The 14,401-nt window shown below is 34.9% G+C and overlaps 1 protein-coding gene across 1 annotated transcript in view; it reads right to left on the reverse strand.

Moving 5' to 3' along the window:
- LOC134261094 (ER degradation-enhancing alpha-mannosidase-like protein 3) overlaps nt 1-14,401 on the reverse strand; it is a 33,240-nt gene that overhangs the window by 18,448 nt on the left and 391 nt on the right. Inside the window, exons 2-12 of the mRNA XM_062743567.1 lie at nt 13,104-13,149; nt 12,884-12,984; nt 12,603-12,642; nt 11,429-11,541; nt 10,917-11,070; nt 10,378-10,509; nt 9,749-9,854; nt 9,526-9,623; nt 8,971-9,180; nt 3,530-3,613; nt 1,768-1,892 (exon numbers count right to left, since the gene is read on the reverse strand). Of these exons, the coding sequence (XP_062599551.1) occupies nt 1,768-1,892; nt 3,530-3,613; nt 8,971-9,180; nt 9,526-9,623; nt 9,749-9,854; nt 10,378-10,509; nt 10,917-11,070; nt 11,429-11,541; nt 12,603-12,642; nt 12,884-12,984; nt 13,104-13,149 (1,209 nt within the window). The remainder of the gene's footprint in view (nt 1-1,767; nt 1,893-3,529; nt 3,614-8,970; nt 9,181-9,525; nt 9,624-9,748; nt 9,855-10,377; nt 10,510-10,916; nt 11,071-11,428; nt 11,542-12,602; nt 12,643-12,883; nt 12,985-13,103; nt 13,150-14,401) is intronic.

Consider the following 14,401-nt stretch of genomic DNA (forward strand, 5'->3'; position numbering starts at 1 on the left):
TAGCGATAAAGAGACAAGTACTTAAAGGTCTCTGCCAGCACAAACTAGTCTAGCCTAGCGAAAAACAGACAAGTACATAAAGGTCTCCGCCAGCACAAACGAGTCCAGCCTGAAAAACAGACAAGTCCTTAAAGGTCTCCGCCAGCACAAACGAGTCTAGCCTAGTGAAAAACAGACAAGTACTTAAAGGTCTCCTCCAACACAAACGAGTCTAGCCTAGCGATAAAGAGACAAGTACTTAAAGGTCTCTGCCAGCACAAACTAGTCTAGCCTAGCGAAAAACAGACAAGTACATAAAGGTCTCCGCCAGCACAAACGAGTCTAGCCTAGTGAAAAACAGACAAGTACTTAAAGGTCTCCGCCAGCACAAACGAGTCTAGCCTAGTGAAAAACAGACAAGTACTTAAAGGTCTCCTCCAGCACAAATGAGTCTAGCCTAGCGATAAAGAGACAAGTACTTAAAGGTCTCTGCCAGCACAAACTAGTCTAGCCTAGTAGAGGTCTCCGCCAACACAAACGAGTCCAGCCTAGCAAAAAACAGACAAGTACTTAAAGGTCTCCGCCAGAACAAACGAGTCCAGCCTAGCGAAAAACAGACAAGTACATAAATGTCTCCGCCAGCACAAAGGAGTCCAGCCTAGCGAAAAACAGACAAGTACTTAAAGGTTTCCACCAGCACAAACTAGTCTAGCCTAGCGAAAAACAGACAAGTACTTAAAGGTCTCCGCCAGCACAAACGAGTCTAGCCTAGCGAAAAACAGACAAGTACTTAAAGGTCTCCGCCAGCACAAACTAGTCTAGCCTAGCGAAAAACAGACAAGTACTTAAAGGTCTCTGCCAACACAAATGAGTCTAGCCTAGCGAAAAACAGACAAGTACTTAAAGGTCTCTGCCAGCACAAACTAGTCTAGCCTAGCGAAAAACAGACAAGTACTTAAAGGTCTCCGACAGCACAAACTAGTCCAGCCTAGCGAAAAACAGACAAGTACTTAAAGGTCTCCACCAGCACAAATGAGTCTAGCCTAGCGATAAAGAGACAAGTAGTTAAAGGTCTCCGCCAGCACAAATGAGTCTAGCCTAGCGAAAAAACAGACAAATACATAAAGCCAACACAAACGAGTCTAGCCTAGCGAAAAACAGACAAGTACTAGAGGTCCCCGCCTGCACAAACGAGTCTAGCCTAGCGAAAAACAGACAAGTACTTAAAGGTCTCCGCCAGCACAAACGAGTCTAGCCTAGTGAAAAACAGACAAGTACTTAAAGGTCTCTGCCAACACAAATGAGTCTAGCCTAGCGAAAAAACAGACAAATACATAAAGACTAGCCTAGCGAAAAACAGGTGTTTTAGCCTTTAAAGGTCTCCGCCAGCACAAACGAGTCTAGCCTAGTGAAAAACAGACAAGTACTTAAAGGTCTCTGCCAACACAAATGAGTCTAGCCTAGCGAAAAAACAGACAAATACATAAAGCCAACACAAACGAGTCCAGCCTAGTGAAAAAACAGAGAAATACATAAAGCCAGCACAAACGAGTCCAGCCTAGTAGGAAACAGAAATATGTACATGAAGTATTTCAAAAATTCAGATATGTCATGTTATTTCTCTACATAAACTTGTTTTTTTTTCAGAACAATTGTTTTTCTGTACATAGACTTGGTGTTTTTGTGTTTACAGACTTGATGTTTTTGTTAATACACAGTTAGCATTATTTTTTACAATATTTTTGTTTATACACACTTGGTATTTTTCTTTATAACAACAGTACTCACTGATCCTCGTGTTTTCCCGTGACCACGTCTTTGATGGCGGCGAATCCACACGGCACCCTGGCATGTTTGTTCAGGTTTTCCACGATTAACCGCCCGACTTGTAAATAATGGGGATCGTGTGTAGCCTGTAAAGTAGGGAACCGTTATCAAGACTTCTACAGCTAAATCTTTGTTTTATAGGACTCAAAAGTAGCAACCTAAGTAATCAACTCTACCAAACTTAGCTTTGTGACCATGCCATCATTCAGCAAATGATTACCATGCTAGGCAATTTCAAATTGAAATTAATAACCATTCAGTTCCTAGCTTTTATAGGCTCTTGTCTGAATTTTACACTTTTCCCAAAAATAAAACCTTTCATCTGAAACCTTTACTCAACAATCAAGAAATATTTTTTATCATTTTTAAACATCAGAAAATAGATATATATTGGTCAATGGTTATGTTATCAAATCAAATGAGGCCACATAAGCCACATAAGCATTAATCAGTTTTTGTTTGCTTTGTCTGTTTGTTTGTTTAAATCCCTTTCAAGAATTTTTCACTTGTATTAAGACACCACCATGTGTTGGTGAAGGGCTGCTATTATTGACCTATTATTGGCATTCAGGGCCACTGAACAGCTTGGGGTATTTTTTGCCATTCATACTGTGATAAAAAACAAAGGACATCCACATCCTGCAGTGGGATTCAAACCTATGATGTTATAGTCAACTCCCTAATCATGTTAATCTGTGACTCTAGAGTCAAGTAGAGCTTGACTCTCACCACTGAACCCTGTAGGTGACAAATTAATTAGTAAATTGTATAGGCGTTGGAACCGAGGGGGGGGGGGGCTTAGCCCCCCCACTTTTTTTTCCAAAGATAGACTAAGTATAGACATTATACATTGCTACAAAGGTTAAGCCCCCCCCCCCTTTCCACAGACATGTTGCAGCATAGGCTTAAAATGGGGAAAGTGGCAGTGTTTGCAAAAAAATTTGGTACTGAAGTACGAACCTTCCCGAAATAGGATTTTCGTGTTTGGGCACTTTTCCTCTTTTTTTTTGCTTGTCAGGTTGTTTTGAAGGTATAAAAATTTTTTTTACACTTAGCCCCCCAGCTTTCAATTTGCTTCCGAAGCCAATGAATTGATCATTATATACCTCAATTCATGTAATCTTATTCTTTATATGTGTTTTCTGTTGCAAAATTATAATCATGAACCTGTGGGAACTCTTAAAATGACATTATAATGAATTTAAGGTCACCTCGGGTCATGGAACAAATTGAATCTAAAGTGTGATAGACATCCTCTGCTCATTGCTCAGATACACACAGTCTGATTTTATAGAGTGAAAAGCATTTGAAAATACAAATATATTTATAAATTAGAGGTATTGTGAGCAATGAGCTCAATAACTGATACCCCCACCTACCATATGAATATAATGGCAGTGTCCATGTTTTGCTATGGTAAACCCAAAATATGTGTCGGATCAAAAAGTAAAATAGGAGGTGCACAATGGGAATATGTAATAAAGATTCTGTGAAAGTTTCATCAAATTTCATTCCGTGGTATGAGAGGAATTGCGGATTATAAGAGATCGGTACCCCAAAGCGTAACAGACAGACGGATGGACATACTGATTACAATATACCCTCCCGCTTTTCGCGCTTTTCAAGTGGGGGGGGGGTATCAAAAAGCTTACTTAAGCAATTAAACTGTAAATCATCTTCAGTGTCTGATTTATCATAAACATGGCAATTAAAAATCCTTCACCTTATACAGAAAATATGTTGATTCCACAAACTCTGGTCTCAGAGGATGTTGTCCCCAGTGGACTTTAAAGTCGGTGGTGAATGCCTGAAACAAAACAAGTCAAAAATAACTGCCTAGGCACAATAAGGAGCTATACACTGGTAAGAAACTTTGTAACAAGGAATTTGGGACAATGAACTTTTCATCTTGACTCTAAACACTTAGTGTGTGGGAACCCGATACATTGGGCCTGACATCACAAACAATGTTAACAACTTTTACTGGTAAATTTAATATTGCAAAATAAGGAAACAAGCTTCATCATTTACTTTGCATTAACCAATACATGTTAATCAGCTTAAGAAAACTAAGGAAAACTGATAAAAGACATCTTTGGTTAACCAAACTTTATTTCTGGATATGACAATAGACCCGTGGGCTATAATGCTCATTTACGTCATCCTGAATCATAATTCTTCAACAAATGATTTCCCCTCTTAATACACGTAAAAAAATTTACCACAAATTATGGCCCCAGTAGGTCATGATATAATCTACCTGAAATTCAGGATAATGCCTCAATGTATTCATGATTAACATGTTTTTAGGTAAAAGTAAACATGATTAAGACAAGAGGCCCATGGGCCTTATAGGTCACCTGAGTATTGTGCAACAACTTTCAAACAATTGAATTTGGTTCGTGTTTTAAACCAGAGGCCATGAAATTCGCAATTCACAATTTTGAAAGAGGTACCATTGCTTCTAATAATTATAGACTTAGCATGCTTACTCTATTTACTTAATACCCAGAGGTAGATCAGAGTAACATTAAGAGAAAATGCACTTCCCCTTTATAACCGGTTGTGCACCTCATCCCAAAGGAACCACTGATCCTGGGGCCACATATTTCAAAATTTTGCAAATTTTATCATAAAATCGTTGATTAACACCAAAGAGCAGATTTCAAAGCATTAATTTATTTTCAGACTTTGTACTCCCCCCCCTCACCCCCGACCCAGGGAAGGGGCGGGGGGCATAAAAAATAACCATTTTGCTAGGTGCACCTTTCTTCATCATGAATATATATATATTTGGATCATTGGCATAAAACCCAGGAGCAAAGGAAAGATTTTCAAAGAATTAATGTATTTTCACTATGTAATCAATAGAGCCCCGCCCTAACACCAGAACCCATGACCCTCGGGCCATAAAATTCACAATTTTGGAAGAGGCACTCTTGCTTATCATAATTATGTACTAAGTTTGTTAAATACTCAGGAGCACAGAAGAAGATTTTAAAAGAATTAATGCATTTTCACTATATGATCAATAGAGCCCAGTCCTAACACCAAAACCCCTGCCCCTGGGACCATAAAATTCAAAATTTTGGAAGAGGCACTCTTGATCAACATAACTATTTACTTACATAGTTTATTTAATACCCAGAAGCATAGAAGAAGATTTTCAGAGAATTAATGCATTTAATTTCACTATATGATCAATAGAGCCCTGCCCTAACACCAAAACCCCTGACCCTGGGGCCATAAAATTCAAAATTTTGGATGAGGCACTCTTGATCAACATAACTATTTACTTACATAGTTTATTTAATACCCAGAAGCAGAGAAGAAGATTTTCAAAAAATTACTGCATTTTCACTATATGATAAATAGAGCCCTGCCCTAACACCAGAACCCCTGACCCTGGGGCCATAAAATTCAAAATTTTGAAAGAGGCACTCTTGATCAACATAACTGTTTACTTACATAGTTTATTTAATACCCAGAAGCAGAGAAGAAGATTTTCAAAGAATTAATGCATTTTCACTATATGATAAATAGAGCCCTGCCCTAACACCAGAACCCCTGACCCTGGGGCCATAAAATTCAAAATTTTATAGGAAGCACTCTTGCTCATCATAACTATGTACACTGTACTTAGATAGTTTATTTAATACCCAGAAGTAGAGAAGAAGATTTTCAAAGAATAAATGCATTTTCACTATATAATCAATAGGGCCCCATCCTAACACCAGAATCCCTGACCCTGGGGCCACAAAATTCACAATTTTGGAAGAGGCGCTCTTGCTCATCATAACTATGTGCTTAGTTAGTTTATTTAATAGCCATTCTCTGTAACCACTTAAACTTCGTTGCCACGCATGGTCACCGATTTTGATGAAACTTCACCCATGCTTAGTACTTGACACCAGAAACAAGTATCAAACAAAATTTCGTTGCTACGTGTCTTTGCTATGGCAACAGCCGGAAAAGTTTGAAAAATCGAGATTTTCAGCCACTTTAAATCTTGACTGTGGCTTAATAAAAACTAGAAAAAGCAAACAAACCATTCTCACAAAAACATGACACCTTGATGTCACTTATACTGTAAAGAAACTGTTTAGAATATATCTCTAAGTAAGTGGTAACCAAGGGTACATTTGGAATACATTTAAAATGCTGAAATATGCTGAAAAACGCTCAGTATTCACTATTGGTAGGTGTTACATGCTCAAACTCAATCAACGACTTAAGAAAAACAATGAAAATGTTTGACCTTAAGTATATAAGTATAAGCAATATTATTCTATAAATAACTTTAATGGTTGCCATGGTAACACAGTGTAACCATGCAAAACCAGTAACTAAGATTGGGTTAATGCTACTGTCTTGAGGAAAAACATGAAAATTCAAGACTGGCAAATATGCATCCTTATGACCTTGCAACACCAAAACCATAAGAAAAATTGGGTATAATTGCTACTTTGTAGTGTTACCATGGAAACAAAGTACCAGTGCTTAAAAGTGAATTATTTTCCGCTGCGTTAAGAATTAAATTGCCATTCAATCAAGAAACAAATTAAAGAACTCATCTTGAATAGTACTTATCTGTCAGAACTGAAGTTGAATATCATATATTGATAAAATTTGATGAATAAAACAACACTGTTGCTATGGTTACCAAGAAGGGAAAATCTTCGATTTTGTGAACTTTATATCAATATTAAACACTGTGTGCCAACTTCTTGCATCCACTTAGAGATTGGATGATAGTCAAATTTAAAAGTCAAGTTAGCTGTTAATAAGTATCAATCATAAAAGTTTTGGGAATCTACATTTAAGGGTACGTATCCAAGGAAACAAAATATTTTTCAGGTTTTTAAGCATATATTTTCTGCTTATTTCCATAGCAACGCTCTATTTAAAGAATCTAATCTGAATTTTTTCAAATGGGAAAATTTGGAGCACACCAACATCTTATAAAATTGATCATTAGTTATGAGGAAATGTGCTTTTTTCAAAGATAGGATCAGATTTAAACATACATAGTGTTACTTTGAAGGCTCTCTGTGGTATAAAAACCTTGGCAACCATTGCCAACCAAAATGAAATATCATATTTTTTTCTTGGTATGTGTTTCAAGGCTCTTTTTTCTATTATTTGGTCACATTTTATCCTATAATTGCTTTTTATTTTTACGTGTATGACTTAATAAAATTCAATGAATATTTTTTTTACTTTTAAATACTTTGTTACCATAGTAACGTATGTAATAGTTGATTTACCAAACATGTTTATCATGCATTTGAGACATCTGACCTTCAACTTTTGGAAACAGTCATTGATAATTGTTTGCTTTGCCGCAAATGTTAACGATAGGGCCCTAAACATGTTAAAAAATGCCATTTTTCGAACTTTAAGACATGTTGCCATGGTAACTATAAAACATAGCAACCAATTTTTGCCTGATTTCAGTTTAGGGTATCAATGAATTTTATTATAGAGAGTTTGGAGAAATTCTGAGATTATGCGTGCCACAGCTCCTATATAAAATTTCAAATCATTACAGAGAATGGCTCTTAATACCCAGATGTAGAGAAGAAGATTTTCAAAGAATAAATGCATTTTCACTATATAACCAATAGAGCCCCGCCCTAACACCAGAACCCCTGACCCTGGGGTCATAAAATTCACAATTTTGGAAGAGGCACTCTTGCTCAGCATAACTATGTGCTTAGTTAGTTTATTTAATACCAAGAAGTAGAGAAGAAGATTTTCAAAGAATTAATGCATTTTCACTATATAACCAATAGAGCCCCGCCCTAATACCAGAACCCCTAACCCTGGGGTCATAAAATTCACATTTTGGAAGAGGCACTCTTGCTCATCATAACTATGTGCTTGGTTAGTTTATTTAATACCCAGGAGCAGAGTAGAAGATTTTCAAAGAAATCATGCATTTTCACTATATAATCTATATAGCCCCACCCTAGCACTAGAACCCCTGATCCTGGGGCCATGAATTTCACAATTTACACAATTTAAGTAGAGGACTCAGTGCTCATTACATTCATGCCAACAGTTTCCCTGCTTGATATCCAGGAGTAAAGAAGAAGATTTTTAAAGATTGCAATAATTTTAGTGGTTTTGGCCCCACCCCTCAGGCCCCGGGGGGCGGGGACCATAAATTTCACAATTTTTGTTCCCCTTCACCCATAGATGCTGTATACCAAATTTGGTTGAAATTGGTTCAGTGGTTTCAGAGAAGAAGCTGAAAATGTTCAAATGTTAACACACGACACACGACGCACGACACACGACGACGGACGAAAACGGATAGCAATAGGTCACCTGAGTTTACTCAGGTGACCTAATAAAAACCGATTAAAATTAAAATTTAATTTATAAGTCCTACGATGCAGGATCCTTTATTTGAGGGAAAAATATTAAATCCATACAACATAGAAATGTTTACTTGTGATTAACCCTGCACTTCTTCAAAAGAAGTTTTTAAAAATAAAATCTGTATTTATTTTCTTTTTAAATATTGTTCCCTTTAGTGTCTCCAAATCCCAAATTGAGAGACCATTATTTAAACACAAATCTGCTTAACATAACGATGGCTACATATCAGTATTACTAATCTGCTTTATTTTGAGAGCATTTTATAACATTTTTTTACATCTTCCTATTGAGAAATTGATCAATTCAACATTTATCTGCACTTTCTGAAAATTACTTACATTTTTTATATCCCTAACATGACCCTTCTGTACTTGAGAAAAGATATGTTTTAAATTTTCTGCTATATATTCCAGAGTAAAATTTTGATCCTCTATTGTGGTCCCTCTGTGGGGTAAGCTTTGAATGATCTTGAATCTAGACAAAGTCAGGAAGTGTCACATACATTTCACTTTTTTTTTAATGACAACAAATTTTTGCTATTGCTTTAATATCCTTCCTTGAAAGAGGGTGTGGCCCCTCATTTGAACAATTTGATTCCCCTTCATAAAGGTTGCTTGTGCCATGTTTGGCTGAAATTGTTCTTTAGAAGAAGTTAACAATATGAAAAGTGTACATATTACAGTCAATCAACAATTGAGAAACGCTGGACACTCTTCAATACAAAATATTCTCTCAAGTTTTTAGCTCAGGTGATCTTAAAAGTAAACCATTTCTTACCTCTGGTAGAAAATTATGCCTCTGAATGACTTGATACAGCATTTCGTGGGTTTTAATGGCGGGACTGATGTCCCCTTTTAACACCTGTAATCCCGGCCAGAAAGCGAGGAGAGCGTCCATGAAATGTCGGGCTGATGATGTGGGTTTATGCATGTGAACGTCCACCAACATCGGCCCTTTACTCATGTACTTCATAATGGAATTATAATGCTGTAACATATAGAATTAATTAAACATGTATTATGTCAATGGGGACAAACCTTGGACACATTCATTTTTAAAACTAGAAATATGTGTGTAGGAAATGAATCCCCATCCAATAGTATATTGTATAGCAACAGATAAGAAATGTACCAAATGGTGAATACGATTAAAACAGTGACACTCTTTTAACTTATGGGCTGTAGCATACGATACTTAAATTTAAATCCCTGAGAGAGAAAAATAACAAAGATAGCTGTGGCATGAATGTTGCTCTACAAGATTTGAGTTTTGCTTGAAATATTACAGAAATCAATATCCAGTATGTGTACTCAGGACAGCCTGTAAACTCACCCTATCAAATCTGTACAAGTACTTCTCATCTCCCAGTAAAACATATGCTTTCAGTACATATTCATAATAGGAGTCAGTGCCAGCTCCCACACCCGCCTCTGTCAAAGAGAGATAACTCCTGTTACATCACCATTATCAAGTGGAAAATGTAATACATTTAACAGGGCTGAAATACACAAATATAAATAATACCTTAAAGTTATTGTGTTAATCCTATACCCACCCCTCCTTATCCAGTCCCCACTGTGGACATTGATGACTGTTCCCAAAAGGTCACTGGAACTGTGCCTCTGCTGCCATAAATAGTCCATCACTTTATGGGCCTTCTCCTGGAACAAAATATAGTGTATATTATCAATGTAACCACAGTTTATGTGTGCGCTTTCTGTAATACAGAGAGTCATTTCAGCTTAATGTAACTATATATTTCTGTGCAATTTTTAACACTGTCAAATAATGATGATTTTTGAAGAAATAAGCCATCGCGTCTAAGTTAGCTTTTCTGACTTAAAAGTTTTCAGCTATACTGGTTTGTCTGCTTGTGTGGTCTGTAAACTCCTTTTTTCAACTTTTTCAGAATTAAAAAAAAATTATATACGCTGGGCAAAAAAACTTGGGTAAAGGGGATTCAAATTTGTTCAGATAAAAAGCCATATCTCATGTTAAAGGGAAATAACAGACAAACCTATGTAAAAATGTTGTGGATCATTTAAAAATATTCTTAAGAACAAGTGGAACATAGAATACAAAATTGACAAAAAAGCTTTTTCTACTGAGTAAAAGACTCAAATATGTTTGTTCTTATAAATATGTTTAACATGAAATAAACATTTAGACTAGCTTGATACCGACCTCAAACACCGGGTCTCCCGTAAGGCGACTTAATGCCGCAAATTCTAAAATCATGGTACCAGCACAAGCTGTACAAGTGTCCTTATGTCTCTGTGCTAAATTATCTTTCTCCATACCATATTTTAAATTAATCTGAAAATGCAAATCATTGGTCTTTGAAAATAAATATATATCATTATGACAGTAACTTGATCCAAAGAGCTGGAGCACATCAAACTGACAAGCAATGATCATTATATTGTACATATGTACATGTATATACTATATTGATAAATTCATTATACATGTAATCCATCTATCACTAGCTTATTAAAATATTATACAAGATTTATTTCTTTGGATCAATTCTATAATAAATATTATATTTTGTGGATCTGACAGTTCCTCAAAACACTTTAGGCGGAAACCAACAAACTTGGGATATACATATATAGAATACAATCCAAGCGACTACATATCCTGGTTTCTGGAAACAGTGTATGCAGTTATAATACAAACTTTGGGATATTAAATATCAGTTACACTTTAATACTACATACCCTGGGATAAGGAATACCAGTGGTTGTGTTCAGTGCTGGTAGGAGGCGGTATCCCACTTCTTTAGCCATCACTAGCAGCTCACCATTATACCATTCCATGGCGCGCCGCTTTCTCTTAAAATAAGCTGCCATCACATGGCCTCCTAACAAACCCCTTTAACACAAAACACCAGTTTTTAAGGGATATTCTCCAATGTTTAAGTATACACATTTTAAAATTATCTACTTAATTTCAAACTAAATATTGAATTCTTCCATTTCAAAATATTTGACACATTATATGAAAACCTTTGCAAGTTCATGTAACATCTGAATTAATTCTTTTTGGGGGAAGGAATGAAGAGACTTTACCTCAGATATTTCAAGTTTAGCATAAATTGATTTATATCCAGTAAATGCAACTCAACCCTGTATGCATTTTGCTAAAAATGTGTAGATATAAATATAATCAACACAAGCTTCTAAAGCTCACAAGCAAAATTAAATACAATCCTATAGTGAGTAGAACTTACCCCAGAACTCGGATATTAGTTTCAAACACTGACACAATAATATCACTGTCAAATCTGGCATAATCAATGACTAACTTAACAGCAGTCTCAAATTTCTCCACTTGACCCAGAACCTGAAAAGTTAAAACAAACATAAATGCCTACAAGACTGATATTCTAATGCAATCAGGATTCATCATGACAGAAAAACTCCTCTGAGAAAATAAAATTCTATATTTGTAAAAGGTTTATCTTTAAAATAAAGTTTGTTTGCCTTCACCCAGCTCAGGATAAAAAAATTGGAGTGGTAGGTAATGAAGAAAATTTTCTCCAGTAAATTTCAACACAGTCTTGTTGACAGGATGAGAGAAATCAGGAATAAAAAAAACAAATCCTTTCCTGAAGGTTAAAATAAGTTTTGAATTGGGCCATTTTTAGTCAGTTGATCTAGAGAAGATGAATATATATTATTATATGGCCTGAGTAATAATAAATTTCAAGAGAGATATAAAAAATAATCTTCATACTAGATTTCACAAAATGTGATTTTTTAAAATAGAGTTTTGAAAACGACTTACGGTAATTTTTTTTAATAAAATAAAAAAACAAAACTGTAAATAATTTGTCTTCACATTTTTCATTTACTTAGATGTAGAAAATTCAATAATATGTAAGTCTAGAAAACTTTATGAATTGTACGAATTTCACCAGGTCCAAATTAATATTTTTCTAGAAATAAAGAATGGATGATGTGTACGCAGTTGTAATACTATGCAGGAGAGTACTTTGTTTACTAGTGTGATTAACAATTAAATATTTACATTAAATTTTCCAAATGCTTCATTAATTTTAGTAAAAAAAAAGTTCATATCACTTTCTTCAGTTTGATACAGAATATTTTGTGTTTTGATCAAAACAATTTCTCTGCACTCTTTCATATAGCTTAGATTTAATTCATGTGTTCTCCCCAAGGCTTCTGTTTTGCTCAACTGACAGTAAACAAATAGATGGGGTCACATGACCCCATCTAAAAATTACATAAACACAAGAAAAACAGTTCAAATTCATTATTTCCAACCTCAGTAGTCCTTATATTTTTTTTTTCCTGTTTTCATCGCCTTTTTTACTTTACCTTACTCGTAATATTCAACAATAACAACAAGTAAAAAAGTAGTAATTATTTTTTTTTACTTACAGCTAATGTATCCAGGGTATCGATTAATGTTAAAGTAAAACTGAAACAAAAAAATTCAAAAGCAAATGAGCTTAACACACGATCAATTTTAAATTAAAAATATACTAACATATCATTGCATAAATGTGCCAAAGTCATTGGACAAAATGATCGAAAATGTAGTCTTCTCATAAAATATGCCATGTAACATAATTAGCATTTTGACAATAAAAAAATAAAATTTTAGACTTTGAGAATATTGATAATAGTACATTGATAGTAGTACAAGTAAATGATCTTACTTTCCGAGGGTATCGTCAACATCACCCCTACTTGGCTCTGTACCTCTATACCGCCCCTTACAGCTCAAGGGCATCAGTTCATCAGCAGGAAAGGCATATTTCTGAAAAAATAAGAATCTCAATTATTATCTTCCTCAAGCTTAGAGCATGGAATATATGCATCATTTACAAACTCACAATTTATATTTAAGTTCTGCAAAATATAATAAGTAAAAATTACCATGTATGATCCATATGCATGATTAAACATTTCTTCAACAGTTTCCCTAGGAATAAAAATAAAATAAAATCACTTTGTCAATTAATATAACAAAGGCATTGATCACAAAAATTATCTTCTATTGACCCTAATTATCATGATTATGTGTACACTTCTCTATAAATTTGCTCTCAAGTCAACTGTGTGCATTACCTGCAGTCTGTAAAAATCAAAATTTCTACTAAATAAAATACTGTAAATGCATTACATTTGGCAGTGTATTCTTTTTAGCTTTTTGGTGGAAAGAAACTTCCGCTAATTTAAGAACATTAAGAAATGCGCTAAATCAAATCTACGCTAACTTGTTCAAAAATCAATTTCTGCCAAATATTGTACACGCTAAATATTATAATACATTTACGGTAGATCACAAAATTTTCACAACATCTTATTTTCGCAAGATAGTCATGAACTCTTTATAAGCTTGAGTAAATTTTCACAAATTGTGGTAAGTGCACTCTAATTCTTAAGGAAAACTTATATAGGCAAGAATAAAATTTTCACGACCAAACTGTCTAGCATAATTATACAAAAATAAAGTTCTCACAAAAATAGTGATTTACAGTATTCAGCAAAGCTATGTAATGTAGATTGAATGAGCTGTATATCCCCAAAAAGCTTTTCCAAATAGCTTCATTTAGCAATTTATCATACGTTTTATAAATGTACAGCGAATGTAAAAAAGAGTGACAAAGTGACACCTTTGTGCAATGATAGTTTTCAACACGTTCAACTTTGTATTGTTCCGAAAACAATCAATCAACGCATGAGAAAAATGTTAATCAAATTGCACCTCCTCCATATACTTTGCACTCAAAAGTTTTTAAACTTTTTGGGTTAGCTAAGAATTGAAAAAGTTGAAAGGGAGTTTGTAATTCCTTCTCTTACAGGGGTGGAGGGAGAATCCCAGAATGAATTGGGGGAGGGGGGTTATGTCATTGTAGGTGGGGGAATTCTCCACTTGGTCTCCTCTTACGTCCTTTAGCTTGGGTAAACCATTTACAGCTCTTGATGATGTTAGAGCACTAGACTGACATGCCAAAAGTTACAGTTCAAATCCACTCAGAGGCAAGAACTATTAAATGGCTTTATCATGTTTATCAAGACAATTTGAACAGCTGCTAAAAATCTATATAGCTATTTCAAGCTATTAGCAATATCTTGATAAAGCTATATAGCTATATAAAGCAATATATTGCTTAATGTAGAGATTGTGCTGGACCAGACCTATACAGCGAACTCAAAAGATTGTGAGGAAC

The sequence above is a fragment of the Saccostrea cucullata genome, unplaced genomic scaffold (genome assembly GCF_032062105.1).
Source record: "Saccostrea cucullata isolate Sc308-1 unplaced genomic scaffold, CSIRO_AGI_Scuc_v1 ctg1875, whole genome shotgun sequence".
Classification (NCBI taxonomy): Eukaryota; Metazoa; Mollusca; class Bivalvia; order Ostreida; family Ostreidae; genus Saccostrea; species Saccostrea cuccullata.